Genomic DNA, 14,671 nt, shown 5'->3' on the forward strand with positions numbered 1-14,671 from the left:
TCCAAAATATTCTCGCACGTCTTTAATCCATGTTTGGTGCTCATTAAAGAAATACTCAAGTATTTATGAAGCAAAAGTCTTCACTATTTTTTTAGAGGAAAAAAAAATCATTTAAAAAACACTTTAATTTGAGTTATTTTCAAATTAAAAAAAATGAGTCAATTTACTTACAAATATAACAAAATATTACTATCTATCAGTGATGGAAGTCTATAACGATGTATCACTGATAGATAGTGGCATTTTATTATACTAAAATATTTTCAACAACTTTATCGTTTAAAACAATTACCCTTTAGATTATTCTTTTAAATTACTTTTAACCCACTCATATAGATTTTTAGTATATTCTCTTCGCATTCATCAACAAACCATATGTTAGTGGGGGAAAAAGCACAAGTAGCAAAGAAATGAGTAGATGCCACACCAGGAAAAAGGGGTAAGCAGAAGCATGTCTTCTAAAAGTGCTCACCCACATGAGTACCAAACTAAACTGATAAAAACTAATCATCAAAGTTCAACACATTTCACACATCAATGTTTCTGTACAGAAAATCCCATGTGGCATACACACGAACTCCCACGAACCGACACCTGTCATTGCAATCAAGCTGGCAAAGTACTTTCTCCATCACTCTTTCACCACGAACACCAAATTGATGCAATTGTTGAAGCATTTCTTTTACCAGACATTTCCCTACGAACACTTTTGTATACACTACAGAATATATGCAAATTTCACACAAAAGAAGACTGTATAAACCAACATTTTATGTCCAAAACAGCATGAAGGACAATGGTTGAGTAGATCAATCAAGCTGGCAAAGTAGATCAAATCAACCCCCCTGGTCTGTCCTAGCACTCCTATTTCTAATTTTTTTTTTTTTTTTTTTTTTTTTGCTATTACTATTATTTAGTAATTTGACATATCTATAAGGTCTAACTAAGGAAAAAGGTCATTAGGACTTATAGAAGACTTAAGAAAAGGCTCTATCCATTGACTGTAAGATTGAGGCAGTATCAAACTTGAAGTTTCTGAAGCTCCTGCCTGGACCAGTGTCCGGGATGGAAACATCCACTTCTTGTTTACTTAATTGGCTCTCCATTATGATTGTACTGCTGCTACCTATCGAGCTGTTCTTAGCCTTCCATACCGTTAGTCCTTGAAAACAAGAACATACACTACATTAACATATTTGAAAACAAGGCATGTTATATGTAATTTAATCTATGTAAAGTTGTGAGATTATGCCTTGGAATTTGGACGGCCTATAACTTGATTTGGAAAACAGAATCTATCTTTGGAAATCAGAAGCAAATTCGTATTGATAATAGTTGCAAAATTTCATAATCCCTAAGTAGGTGGAGAAAAAGAAAACCTCTTATTGACACATCGGGGTTTGGATGAACAGGGGGATGATGTGTCGAAATCCATGACCTCAGAGATCTGCATGAAGATGCTAACCACTTAAAACATCTACATTCGTTAAAGCATGAGAAAGAAATCATTAAGAATATACAGATGTACTCACGCCAAAAAAGGAGCAACCATATAAAGCTTGAGACCGTTCATCCCACGAGATATTACATTATCACTAGCTGGTTCAAGATCATCGAGTCGATGCCATGCAATTTCCTGTTTACAAATAGTTAAGTACGGGCTTTCAACTACAGAAGATTCCAAAGATAACCTACCACTAATAAACAATTCCCCCTTTTCCCTTTTTACCCAGAAATTTGTCAAACCCATGTGTTTCCTGGTTCAAAATTAAAAGCTACACGCCTACCTTTACAACATTTGATAGGCATGGCCCATGGGACATGTTGAATTTTTAAGACATTCATCCCCAAGAATTCTGGAACCAGGTTGATCCAAAAACATTTTCATTCTCATCAAGTATTATAGCCCTTTGAGTTGAAAATCAAAAACTTAGGCAAGGTAAATTTAAAGTTAGGATATTAGATAAATATGGGGTTTCATATCAAACTCAATTGGCAACAAGAAGAATAACACATGTATCTTCTTTAACATGTCCCTTCAAGATGATACCTTTTGGGTTCACCATTCTTGAGTTTTTTTTTTTTTTTTGACCAAATCCCATTTGAACTCAAATTTGGTAGTATCATATTATATAAACAGGAATTCTTATAGCTATCAATCTAAAGCTATAATATCTGAAAAAATATATATATCTTGCATGGATCAGTAGCCTCCAACGTATTTATAGTCTACAATACTGCATAAAAGAAAAGATTAAATTTGAGATTCATCAATGCATCTTTCTTCCATTACATCATGGTCACATTAGCATAATCCAGAATCAGACGGTACTTCATAATTACCAAAACCTTTACAAGAACGAGACTTTTTTTTAAGAATATTATGTCACAAATACAGGAGAAGATTTAAACTTAAGATCCTTCAAGGGAGGCATAAAATTAACCTGGTTAAGCTATACTCAGATGGGCTAAAAGACAACTTTTAGGAGTAAACTAGGATTATAATGCTTAAAATATCAAAAGAATTGTTGTCAAAACACCTGAAGAAAGGCAACACATGCATGAAAAAACTAAAACTATAAGTAACATATTTTGAGGTGGTGATTTCAATGGAAATCAAAACTAAAACTATAGAAATATATTTTGAGGTAATAAAAAACACATACACTGATCTCTTTCTTAGTTTGCGGGGCGAAGATATTATCAACTTTCACACCAGCAATGATGTAAAGCCGCACCCTTTGCTGTCCAAATATAACCTCTATGTATTCAGATTTGTTGAGAAGATTTGTAATGTCAAATCCTGTTTCTTCCAGGACCTGCATTCAAATAGTAAATCTCACATTTCTAGGAGGCACATAGTCTGTCAGCAGGAAATCAATGTTTGAAATTTTTCCCGATACCATATAAACGTTTCTCCATTTATACGGGCCATTATTGAACCAAAATTCAAACTTTCATGCCCAGATCCTACAGAAGTTAATAGAATAACATCTGACAACTTATAAAGTTCTACTTCATTAAAACTCAAGTGAATTTTGCAGGTACAATCCAAATAGTATTTACAAGAGTCAAAAAACCAAGATTACTTCTCTAATGGCACAAGCATGGTCTTCCTCATCTTTGCTCTTTTTACCGCGTGGAAAACTCCAACTTGATCCTTTCCATCCCTTGACTAACAAGCACTGTATTTTGCCAATAAGAAGCAAAAGGGAGCAGTGTCAACATCCTTTACATCAATTATGTAGGGAAAAACAGCTTAAACAATTTTTAAGTGAGCCAAGTTCCATTAACAAGAGCTCACCCGCTCAAATGTCTCGTCCATTATGATTGCCCCAGTTACAGGAACTCGAACCTTGTATGAAGTGAAGTCTTTAAAGATATCATCAATATGGGCAACATATGGTTTTAAAACATCGCAGCTTTTAAACACTGATATATAATAAGGGAAAACAGGAATGTGCAGAATCGCAGATAATAGGCACATAAATTTGGATTAATAAGAGAATAATAAAGTATACCACTAACAAGTATTAATCATCATTTGAGAGAGATATAGAGAGAGAGGACTCCGACTTTTCTTTTTCCATAACGAATGGTTGCACAACTGTGCAGGATACATAATGAAGTGAACTCCTTCAAATTCAATGACTTTAAAGATGGATTCCTTTCCACCGAGTTGTCTTCATAAAACCAATGTGCATACTCTATGAGGAATAGAATCCTCTCAAATGATTGTAGATCTTCCTTCGGCACATTCAAAACAAATCGACTGCAGAAAACAAAGACAAAATATTGAAGCAAATAAAGGGGGAGAAGAAAAGATTCAGAGCTGCATCAAGCAGGTTAGAAATAAGGAAACTAACGAAGAATGAATTGAAGATCCATCAAGGTCAAATCTCATACAAAGACTAAGGATGAAATGGATCTAGGTCTAAGAAACAACAACCTTTTGTTCAAGTAACAACTAAGTTATCTAACATAAAGTCCCATCTATCTGTTCTTAACCATGTAAGAAATTGCTTACTTTATCAGTTCCGGAAACTTTATTCTAAAAGATCCACCACAATATCAAATAAGCAGAGCTCATTTTATTTTGCATAAAACGTCCTTCGACATCTGATAAAATTATCAGTCATCAGTATTCAAGGCCACAATTTCTTGGCCTTTTACTACATTGAAGAACATAACGTTGCTTCCAGAATGGGAAAAAATAAATAAATAAATCCAACCGCCCATCTAGTAATGTGTCAACAAACTCCTCTTAACAAAGTTATGAACCAACAATACTCGCCATCACAAACAGAAATTGTTCGACATCAAGCGAGTTTAAGCTAAGTAGAGAGATCACTCAAACAGAAAAAAATGCACATACATAAAAGGAACATCCGTGTTGCCGATCCACTATGCTACTTTCTCATAAACCGCATTTATATTCCAAATTTCAACTCCCTACGCTTCATCGCCGTTTTTAAGGAGAACTTCTAGCAAGTAAACCAACTACTCTTCTTTTACAATTTCTCGCAATTACGATGGAACAAAAGTTCTCAGTCGCGTTGAAGAACAGAAAACAACAGAATGTGAAAAAGACATTAGAACAACAAAGAAAAAAGAACTCAGTTGAAGGATCAGTCAAATGAAGCAAAGATGAAAAGAATGTGATGCCGGAAGCACATTAAGGAGGAGTTCAAGAACAAGAACAAATAACAAAAGTGGAGAGAGAGAGAGTTGAGTTGAATAAGGGACCTGCAAAGATCATCGAGGAGTTCTTGAGAAGGAAGGACGTTCTTGACCGGAGCAGTGGAAGAGGAGTGGTGAAGAGCGGCCATGGAGTTGTTCGGAAATGGAAATCGAGGAGAAACAAGATGAAGATTTTCAGCTCGTTTTCGTCGATCGTCAATGAAACAAGCTTTTCACCAAACACACACCAAGTAGCCGCGAAACGATAAAGCCGATTTGGTCAATCGACTCAATTCTATGAATAATTGAATATCCATCGGTTCATGTTATGCGCCCGATCCGGTTCGACCGGACCCTTTTATTTATTTATTTTGGAAAAATAAATCAATTTTAACCTAAATTTTTAAAATCAACAAATTAAAATTTATAAGTATTGCAATCTTAACCATACATTGCATGATAAATTTATGTCCAAAATTAAAACGATATTCTCATATGCTTTTCAATAAATTATAATACATGGGCATGGTGTATAGTTGCTGTTATTTTTTTAAAAAAGTGATATTATAGGCTTTTTTTCTATTAAAAGTAACGAGTTTTGATAAATTTGTTCGATCATCGATTATTAATTTGTATATTAATCAAACTTAAAATTGTACTCAACTTGATATTGATATTATTGAAATGGATGAGAATGAATTTTATATAGATTTTTACATTTCTTTTGTTTCAATTAGTTGATGAATTAACAAAAAATGAGTAGAGAGAAAGAATTGCAACTCTAACTAAGTTGGTATGATGTATTTGAAATTTTATTATATATATATATATATATATATTGGAGTTCAACGAGTGTCGAGATGAGGAGTTTGGTTCTCATACCTCATGGTCGAGAGAATATGGCATAACCAAGTGTTAAAGTGGGTCTATGTTCATGTTTTATTGGTTTTTTTAAAAAACAAAGATCAAACAATCAATCTTGTTTTAGAAATAAGTCATCAATCTATAAGATAGTTATTTAGTGTCTTATAGTTATATTCAAATTGACATCCAGGTCACAAAAATTGGAGGTAAGAAATGAATCGTAAAGATTCAGTTAGGTGTGTATTTACGTGTTCATGAAAAAAACATATATATAAAAACATGATCAACAATGAGCTAATTTCAAGCATGCAAAATAATATTATTCACTAATTAGTTAGTCTTACCAAGTTGATGCAATGATGGGATTGTTAAAAAGTGATCGGTCTTTTAGATATATATGACAACGGATGACTTGATCATCCTTAGATTATTTGTCAATATCAAATTACTATATATGACAGTTATTAAACACTATAAACTAATAATTTCAATTTTATATTTAAAAGCACTTTCCTCAACCAATCTTTTTTTTCCTTTTAATATATTATCAGTCAAGTTGGTTGTTAGAGATGAATGACAAATTTGATGGTTTTCGAATTGGTCGTCTGAGGTGATCATTGGAGGTGGGCACCAAAGTTGATCATTAGAGGTGGTCTTTGTCTAAGTTGATCGCCTAAGATAAATATCGGTGTTGGTCGTTAGAGGTGGTTGTCACCATGATGATTATCAGGAGGTAGTTTTTGTCGAAGTTGTCATCAGAGGTTGTTGTCAAAGTATAGAGTTGGTCGTGTAAAGGTAGTTGTTGTAATTGGTCGTTGGAGTATGATAGCGATAGTCATCATATTGATAGCCAAACGATCCTTAAATTATAAATCAAAATACTATAGAACCTAAATTCTTACAGTTTCTAAGGGCTAAATTTACAATTGAATAAAAAATTAAACTTGTAACCTTCGTCCGTGATGTAATGTCCGAACCGGCTAAACTATGGTTTGAGTTATTTCAAAATTGAGCGATGACGATTGATGCTTGATTTGACCAAAGAGAGTTTGGGAGGTTGGAGCCGAGTGAGCTTGGTTTTGTTGAGACGTGCTTCAGAGAGGACCTCAAATCATCAGATTCACATCGCGACGAACGATGCTCAGCCGATCAACACCGTTTCTTCAGACGTTGATCACACGTGTGGCATCTCCATCGCCTGCTAATCCTTTATACTCTCTTCACCCAAAAGAATCTCCAATTTCTCAGGAACACTGAAGATTACAGAAGGAATTGAATCGCTTTGGAAATGCGGGCCATATCCTTTGGACTCACAGTCTCTTCTTCTCCTTCTTCTTCTTCTTCTTACACTTCCCTAAGACCCTCTTCTACCACAAACTTCAATCCCTACAAATCTGCTTCTGCTTCTGCTTCTGCTCATGGTGTCTCTCTTCTTTCTTCCCCCAAATCAGCCTCAGGTGGGTGTCTCCTTTTCTGGGTTTTCTTTGATTCTTCTTCTTTTGTTTGTTAATTACCTTTCTCTGCTGATTCTCAATTTGGTTGTTGCTATTGGGAGTTTTCTGGATTTGGGTTTTCATTAGTTTGGTCAAATTTTCCTTTTTTGTGGTTGTTTAATTTCCGGATTTATGGATTCATAGTTATTGTTTTGCAGTTTCATAGAATTGTGAACATTGGAGCTTAGAAATGCATATTTGGTTGTTTTCTGTGTATATTAAAAGAAATAAGAGAAGTAGAACATAGCTTAGAATGTGGTGTGGAGCATCATTGTGTAATGAATCGGTCATTTGGTTAGGCTATGGGGTTTGTGTTTGATTCTTTTGGCAATTTCCTCCAGGTGCAAGAGTTTGTAAAGCCAGTCAAGTTTTTGATTTATTTCCAACTGTAACTCCTGAGATAACAGTTAGAGAGGCAAGAATAGAGGACTGTTGGGAAGTTGCTGAGACTCATTGCAGCTCTTTCTTCCCAGAATACTCATTCCCATTGGATTTTGTGTTGAGGGTTGATAGGCTTGTGGCTATGTTATCTGGATTGTCTGTGCCAAATGGTTGCAAGAGGATTTGTTTGGTTGCTGTGATTGGTGGCTCAGAAAATGATCCATTCCTTATTGGACCTGAAGATTTCAAGATTGGAGGATTTGATGGTAAAGTTAGTCTCAACAAGGGTTATGTTGCTGGAATTTTAACCGTCGATACCGTTGCTGATTTCCTACCAAGAAAAGGACCGATGCGGCAAAGAAGGTGAGTTGAGTACATTACCCTTGTTCATCTTGTGGAATAGGACTATTCTCAGACAAGAAGAACTATTATTGTTTCGAAGCAATCCAGTTTTCAGCTGCACCTTTCTAATGACATACGTAAGTCTACTATTGTAAAAGTAACAGGTTCACTGTCTAGTTAATCGTGTATTTGTCGTGTGGAAGTATCAAATCCCAACATTCGCTTACATTTGATTGCTTGTTCATGCTTGACTCGGCGAGGAACGAGAACAATACCCTTCAGCATAGACTTATCTAGCTTCTCCAAGTGAGGCAGGAACGTTAAATTTACTGTCCAACCAGGATACTTGCTCTTGGTTATGAAGTTGAAACTGATCGGATGAACTGAATTTTAAATCTTTTTGTAGGCTGCTCTGTATTTAGCAACAAACCATTTATCAATATCATTGCAGCTCAATGATAACATTCCTCTAAAGAAAGAGCTGGTCTCAAGTTATTTTTTCTGAAAATTTGAGCTTCATCCTTAGTTTTCAACTGAAGTTTGATCCATTCAAATGATGTAGTTTCAAGTTTCTGATCTTTCGACGGTTCTGCAAATTAATTCAAATGTAATAATCCCTTGCTTGTTTTTGCATCTCCTGTGGCAGGACAGGAATTGCATACATATCAAATGTAGCAGTTCGTGAGCGGTTTCGACGCAAGGGAATAGCGAAAAAGCTGATAGTAAAGGCCGAGACCGAAGCCAAGAACTGGGGGTGCCGAGCAATCGCGTTGCATTGTGATATGAACAATCCTGGGGCTACAAAGCTGTATAGAGGTCAGGGTTTCAAAAGCATCAAAGTACCAGAAGGAGCAAACTGGCCTCAGCCAAAGACCTCTCCCGACATCAAGTACAGTTTCATGATGAAGATTCTGAAGAACCCAGCCTCAATTTAGTAATTCAGAGGACATTTCAATATATTTTAAAGATTAAAATAAGAGGGGAAAGGGGTGCAAAAGAAACTACCATTTCTGGACAAAACAGAAATGGTTGGTGGGATATTTTAGAACAGCTTGTATAGATGATAGAAGGAGAACAGATTTGGGATAGCTGCACATCTTGTATTTGTATTGTATAATGGTGCCCATTGTTCCCTTTGTAACATGCTGAAGAAAGTTTGTTTCTATGATTAATACCATTATGTGGAATTTTTCTATGATCCTTTGTTTGAATTGAGCTTAAGAGCTTCTTAGAGGTATTAATTTATATCACATCACACATCATTATCTAATAAAATTTGTGATAAGGATTATGATGTTTCACACATTCCGATCAGACCTATTACACGATTTAAGGCAGTAAAAATTCAGCAATTATTCATTTTTCACATACAAGATTAGATAGATCAATTCATCCTCTATTTCATGTACTACGTACATGCTAATCCAAGAGATGAAGGACCATTTGGAATGTTTACTCAGTTGAAGTAGACATTAAGTTCCCATAAGTTCAAGCACTTCGAAGACTTCTTGTATTGGTTCATATAACATTTTTTTTGTAATTTTAATTTCTTTTCGTTTTATGTCTAGTCAATGTTTCTAGAAGATACATTAAAAATGGTAGTTGGAAAGATGAAGTTACTTTATTTAATGAAGAGGCATCAAAGATTTGGAAAGATGGAGGTTGCTTTTTTTAATAAATGGTTAAAAAAATGGAAGTTGCTATTAATGAAGATGCATCAAAGATTTGGAAAGATGGAGGTTGCTTTTTTTAATAAATGGTTAAAAAAATGGAAGTTGCTATTAATGAAGATGCATTAAAGATGGTAGTTAGAAAGATGGATGTTGAAAAAACTACTTCTTTAATGTTTTATTTTGACTTTTGATTTCTTTAAATTAAATAAATTACAATCTCCAAAAGTCTAACATCCTTTCTATTGTAATCAAAATTTTTATGGAATGAATTATATTTCTCATGTTTGAGACCATTTACTTATAATTAAGCAAACTATCTTTGAATTTTCTAAGTTTTGCATGTGACACATTCAATCAAATCAGTTTAATTGTGGGTGACTCGATCTAGAATAAGGTTACAAATCTTGCTTCTAGATCTTCAATCTAAGAGGTAATCTAATGTAATACTTGTCGTTTTCTACCTTTCTTTTCTACGCTACGATCTTTCTTCTCTTATGAAATTCAGAATTTAGGTTGACTTGAATTCATATAAAGAGGAGTTTGTTAGAATAAAAAATTCTTACCTCGTCAAAAGTTTGGATCTTTGTACGGAAGATTAGGATTATCTTATCAATTAGTTAATCAGGTAATAGCTTAAGTGTTATCAAACAGTAAATCCCATAGTAATCCTTATTTCAAATCAGGGATGATTAGCTTGAAGTTAAAATTAATCTGATTTTGAAATTTATTTAAAATAGATTATTGGAAATCTAAATGGACAATGAATCGCTTGCTGTCGATTGTTTCATGGGTTTCAAAGGCAAATTTTTAGAGAAATTATTAAGAAAAAGAAGCCGAGTCCAAAGACCATATTGTTTTGTTGGGTTCCATCCATGTTGAAGCAATTTATCTTGAACATTATGTTGCAACTCTAATGCGATTGATCTGTAAAGACAAATAATTGATGCCTAGGACATTTAAGATGTGTTTGGATTACATTTTCGGTGTTTAATTTAAAACATAAATCAGTTTAAAAAGAACTAGAGTATTTGACAACCATTCAAAATAACTTTTCGAATATATTTTAATTTTTTTTAATCAAAAGTGTTTAAATAAAAATGAGTTTTTTGAAAAAAAAAAAATTTCTCAAGCCAATCCAAATGGACCCTTAGAAGATGAAGATAATTTTTGAAATTTTTTAAGTATATTTCACATATAATCAAATAAAACTGACATGTCAAAGAATCCAATTACGACCTAGTCATCATTCCTTTAGGTTAAGTTAGGAAATATTTAGAATAATTTTATAAACGTGAGAAATTAAAGTCTCTTTTATAACTTCAGAGACCAAATAAACATTGGTCTCAAAGCCGTGAATCAAAAGTATATTTTACCTTAAATTTTCAGAAAAATATTAATATATACTCCTAAACATTGATGATTTTCAAAAGTAATAGTAATTAACAATTTAAAATTGAAATTTTACAATATAATTGAATCAAATTACAAGTTTCACAAAATCGAAATTGATACAATTATTAGTTTATAATTTTGAGGATATTAATTGAAATTTAACCTAAATTTTAATTCATTGAGATTCTTTTTCGGTATATTAAAAAAAAAATCACATTATATTATTCGACCTATAATAAAAATTAAATAGATTGAAATCTAACTCGGTTCTTGAATCAGAGTCTATCCAATGCCAGCCTAACCCCTTAATTGAGATCTAATGTTGCCTCAACAATGAAAAAAGGAGGAGAGAGAGAGAGATCTAATATAGAATAATTTTAATTCATTGAAACTTTTTTACCATATAAAAGCATTTAAATAGTGATTTAATATATAGTTTTAACAAAGAAAATAAAACCAATCTAATTTGGGTTTTAATCAAAATGAAAGTACTCAAAGTCAAGGCTTACTTGAATCAAAATGAAGTTCAAGTTTTCAAATGCGGACATCAAAATGCAATGAACTTCTACAAAGAAAAAACAAGGTTAGAAATGCCATATATTTCAAAACCCTTACTTGCATTATAAATAGCACACAAATAGAAACTGAGAATATGACAATGGAATGAAAGGAAAAGGAAAAATAGAAACTGAGAGTTGTGGGGAAAAAAATCTCTGGTTCATGCCTGGATACTAAAAATACACTGAAACCTAAAGACGACGTGTAGTGAGAAGCAGAAGCACTTTTCGGGAATATTGACGTCTGATTCGAGAAATATAGAGGTCGTATAACTCGGGAACTGAATCATACTTGAACAAATTTGTCAAGTGCGGACGTATCCAAAGCAGGGAATTCCTTGGCAGCAGCTAGAACTGCAAGGCCGAGTTTTATGGCATCGTCATTGCTTGGTGCCTAGAATACACAACATTCACAATTTATTAGCTGTAAAGACATACCCAGAATGGTAAAAACAACTTAGATATGGATGGTACCTCGATGTTAAGAGGAAGTACAGGATCATGTAATGAGAGTCTCAGAAGGAACCACCCGCCAAATCCAGAAACACGAACCTGTTTTCGGGTGGAATAGATGATTTATTGAACCTTAAACTAACCATTTACATCCACAAGTATTATCCCTTGATACACACCAAATCCTATTTCCTTTTGTTAAAACCAATTTACTAAATGGAAAATCGAGGACTGAAGGTGTGAAAATTTGTTATTGGTGAAGGATACAATTTTTAAATAGCTAAATTAGAAAATATACTCTTAACTTTGTCCTTTTGTCTCAAAATTACTTCTATCCTTTCAAAAGTTAGAATACCATTGACCTTTCATAAGTGTTTCAAAACGAACCTTGGAGAAGAGATCCAAAACAGTGAAGAAATTCTAAAGAACTTCTACTTCGAGGGTAGTTACCCTTTAAAATGTTTATGAAAGGCCAAGGGTAATATAACAAATTTTGAAAGAATATGAATATTTTTTAAAAGGACAAAAGTTCTTTCGAATTACTTATTATAATATAACCTTTTTAAACTGATGCCATCCAGCAGAGAAATCTGAACTTACCCCTTCATGGTTAACAGGCGCTTTCAGAAGCTTGGAATCAGAAGCAACAAGATTCTCAACATGTTTCAGCACTGCTTCACCATAATCACGGAAGGGTCTGGAAACATTAATTTATTAGTAACTTTGTGCAAAGGAATCAAGAGAAGAATATCTCCTAAAGCAAAATCATATAGGTCATACCTTCCTTGAAGGTCTGGATGGTTTTGATTTATTTTTAATCGCAACTCAACAGCAATGGCAGGCTCCTCTAAACCTTCCACCAGATCAGTCAAAACTTGGCTTCCACCTCCCAATCCTGAGGCTCTTGCTGATGCAAGTTTGTTCAAAATTTTGACCTGAGATTCATCTTTATATTGTTAAAGGAAACAATGAAGCTAAAGAGAGAAATTAGATTATACATTTAAGACAACTATTATTGATTGGTAACATATCAAAAGTAGGGAAAGAAAATTTGTGGGATGCCACGTCAAATACCCACCATGAGATATGCACCATCGTCAAGCCAATGGTTCTCCTTAAGAGCTCCATGACCACTGGTTTCAATAGCCAAATGTGACTCCTCACCAACAGAATTCTACAACATCAGTATTTTTTTTGTTTTATTATAAAGATTGCTGAACAAGGTAAGAGTTGAATATATAACATAACCAGGCCTAACAAAAGACAACTGACAACAACTGATACTCTTCTTCCAGTAAAAGGAGTCACAACCCATAAGCCATGAGCAATTCTATAGTTACTCGTTCTAAAGAACATGAATATAAGGTGAAAATGGAAGAACATGATCCTGCTTTTACTAAATAAATAAATATTGTGAAATTTTAACAAAAAAGTTACTCGGTTGGCTATAGGAGTACTTTGATTTTGTTTCTTCTTCTTGGCTCATATGGATAGCCCATTTTTTTGTAACTATGATTTTAAAATTAAAGCCCAGCCCATGAAAGCCCAGCCTAACATGAAAAATAAATCTTACCAAACGGATAGCTTCATCAATGACATTTTTATAGCCTCTTTTGAACCTGTGATGTTTTCCCCCTGAAAAAAAACATTAAGTTAAAGACGAATCTATAACTAAGTAACAGATAATTCTGGAATCCTTCATACCAAGTTTCTTCTCTATAAACAAGGTTAGGCCATCAGAAGTCACACTGTCTGTGACAATAGTTGTTCCAGGATGCTGGAGAGGAGGAAAACAGGGGGGGAAATCAAATTAAATGAAAACTATTGAGACCACTTTACAAACTGACGACAAGAGCTCTTCAGAGATATGATACACAAATACCTCCTCAAGAACAATGGCAGACATCAAGGCAATTAGGCGATTCCGGTTAAACTCACGTCCAGTAGAGTCCACAGCAGCAGATCTGAAGCCAACGAATGTTTTAAAACAATAGAGCATGGCGTAAAAACAATTCAATCATTACTGGTTAAGCATTAGTAGCACCAACGACCCTTACAGCATTGATCATTACCTGTCAACATCTGTGTCAAAGATGATCCCTAAATCGGCTTTGTTGTGAAAGACAGCCTCTGTTATGGCTCTCATTGCTGTCTTGTCCTCAGGATTTGGGATATGGTTTGGAAATAAACCTGGCACAAATAAGTGTTCAATTTGTAATCTTATAAACCATTTTGAAAACTGGACCAAACTTTTGCTGAACCAAATATTACCATCTGGCTCCAAGAACTGACTACCCGAAGTGATTGCACCAAGTGGTTCAAGCACCTTTGCCTGATAAGAGATTGGAATTAAGAACTTGTTAATGTATAATTTTGCTGATCTAGCATCTGTTCAATTTCTGCACAATATCGTAAAGCCAAGTAACTTTGCCATGGTTGTAAGAGCTTTTACAATGATTGCAACAATAACTTACTGTGTTTTTTCTTCATTATTCCAAAGTATAAAGTTTTTAGACTTTTCTTTACCATGTGATCAACTCACCAATGATTGAAGAACTTTTTTACTATATATATGTAACATAGAAAACCTTCACTAGAATCAACCAACAAAAGTAGAACTATAGAAGAACATTTCTATTGTCTACACTCAATTTTATATATAGCTAAAAATGAAAAATAAGCAGGAAAGTGGAAATGCAAAAAATTGTTACCACTAACACAAAAATAAAGGAATATTTTTTTAAAGGTTTCAAACCACTGGCATAAATAAATAATTGATCAAAAATCAAATGGTGTCCATTTTGTGTGTGTGTGTGTGTGTGTGTGTGGATGGGTG

The 14,671-nt window shown here is 33.9% G+C and overlaps 3 protein-coding genes across 5 annotated transcripts in view; 1 reads left to right on the plus strand and 2 right to left on the minus strand.

Annotated features, from left to right (window-relative positions):
• Nucleotides 1-716: 716 nt before the first annotated feature.
• LOC120074954 (mRNA-decapping enzyme subunit 2-like) lies at nucleotides 717-4,952 on the minus strand. The gene is made up of 8 exons (XM_039028067.1): nucleotides 4,747-4,952; nucleotides 3,621-3,772; nucleotides 3,305-3,432; nucleotides 3,090-3,185; nucleotides 2,667-2,819; nucleotides 1,533-1,636; nucleotides 1,380-1,447; nucleotides 717-1,162 (listed from the first exon to the last, which is right to left on the minus strand). The coding sequence occupies exons 1-8, from the start codon at nucleotides 4,827-4,829 to the stop codon at nucleotides 978-980; spliced, it is 969 nt and encodes a 322-aa protein (XP_038883995.1). The 5' UTR covers nucleotides 4,830-4,952; the 3' UTR covers nucleotides 717-977.
• A 1,629-nt stretch (nucleotides 4,953-6,581) lies between these two features.
• LOC120076811 lies at nucleotides 6,582-8,956 on the plus strand. Its single transcript, XM_039030732.1, has 3 exons — nucleotides 6,582-7,001; nucleotides 7,379-7,781; nucleotides 8,407-8,956. The coding sequence occupies exons 1-3, from the start codon at nucleotides 6,833-6,835 to the stop codon at nucleotides 8,693-8,695; spliced, it is 861 nt and encodes a 286-aa protein (XP_038886660.1). The 5' UTR covers nucleotides 6,582-6,832; the 3' UTR covers nucleotides 8,696-8,956.
• Nucleotides 8,957-11,388: 2,432 nt separating this feature from the next.
• Nucleotides 11,389-14,671, minus strand: part of LOC120076601 (phosphoglucomutase) — an 8,288-nt gene continuing 5,005 nt past the window's right edge. For all 3 annotated transcript variants that reach the window (XM_039030477.1, XM_039030475.1, XM_039030476.1), the window contains 10 exons: nucleotides 14,107-14,167; nucleotides 13,908-14,025; nucleotides 13,718-13,799; nucleotides 13,540-13,612; nucleotides 13,409-13,470; nucleotides 12,914-13,009; nucleotides 12,616-12,770; nucleotides 12,436-12,532; nucleotides 11,857-11,934; nucleotides 11,389-11,776 (listed from right to left, as the gene is read on the minus strand). In XM_039030477.1, the coding sequence (XP_038886405.1) occupies nucleotides 11,669-11,776; nucleotides 11,857-11,934; nucleotides 12,436-12,532; nucleotides 12,616-12,770; nucleotides 12,914-13,009; nucleotides 13,409-13,470; nucleotides 13,540-13,612; nucleotides 13,718-13,799; nucleotides 13,908-14,025; nucleotides 14,107-14,167 (930 nt within the window). In that variant the 3' untranslated portion in view covers nucleotides 11,389-11,668. The remainder of the gene's footprint in view (nucleotides 11,777-11,856; nucleotides 11,935-12,435; nucleotides 12,533-12,615; nucleotides 12,771-12,913; nucleotides 13,010-13,408; nucleotides 13,471-13,539; nucleotides 13,613-13,717; nucleotides 13,800-13,907; nucleotides 14,026-14,106; nucleotides 14,168-14,671) is intronic.

The sequence above is a fragment of the Benincasa hispida genome, chromosome 4 (genome assembly GCF_009727055.1).
Source record: "Benincasa hispida cultivar B227 chromosome 4, ASM972705v1, whole genome shotgun sequence".
In the NCBI taxonomy this organism is placed as follows: Eukaryota; Viridiplantae; Streptophyta; class Magnoliopsida; order Cucurbitales; family Cucurbitaceae; genus Benincasa; species Benincasa hispida.

Bases quoted from the DNA above. Each gene is read 5' to 3' on its own strand.
- LOC120074954 (XM_039028067.1), bottom strand. From the start codon at position 4,829: ATGGCCGCTCTTCACCACTCCTCTTCCACTGCTCCGGTCAAGAACGTC. The intron at 3,433-3,620 runs GTATCCTGCACA...ATTATATATCAG, and splicing joins GAAGGAGTTCACTTCATTAT to TGTTTAAAAGCTGCGATGTT. The intron at 2,820-3,089 runs GTAATCTTGGTT...ATTTGAATGCAG, and splicing joins ATGCTTGTGCCATTAGAGAA to GTCCTGGAAGAAACAGGATT.
- LOC120076811 (XM_039030732.1), top strand. From the start codon at position 6,833: ATGCGGGCCATATCCTTTGGACTCACAGTCTCTTCTTCTCCTTCTTCT. The intron at 7,002-7,378 runs GTGGGTGTCTCC...AATTTCCTCCAG, and splicing joins TTCCCCCAAATCAGCCTCAG to GTGCAAGAGTTTGTAAAGCC. The intron at 7,782-8,406 runs GTGAGTTGAGTA...CTCCTGTGGCAG, and splicing joins GGACCGATGCGGCAAAGAAG to GACAGGAATTGCATACATAT.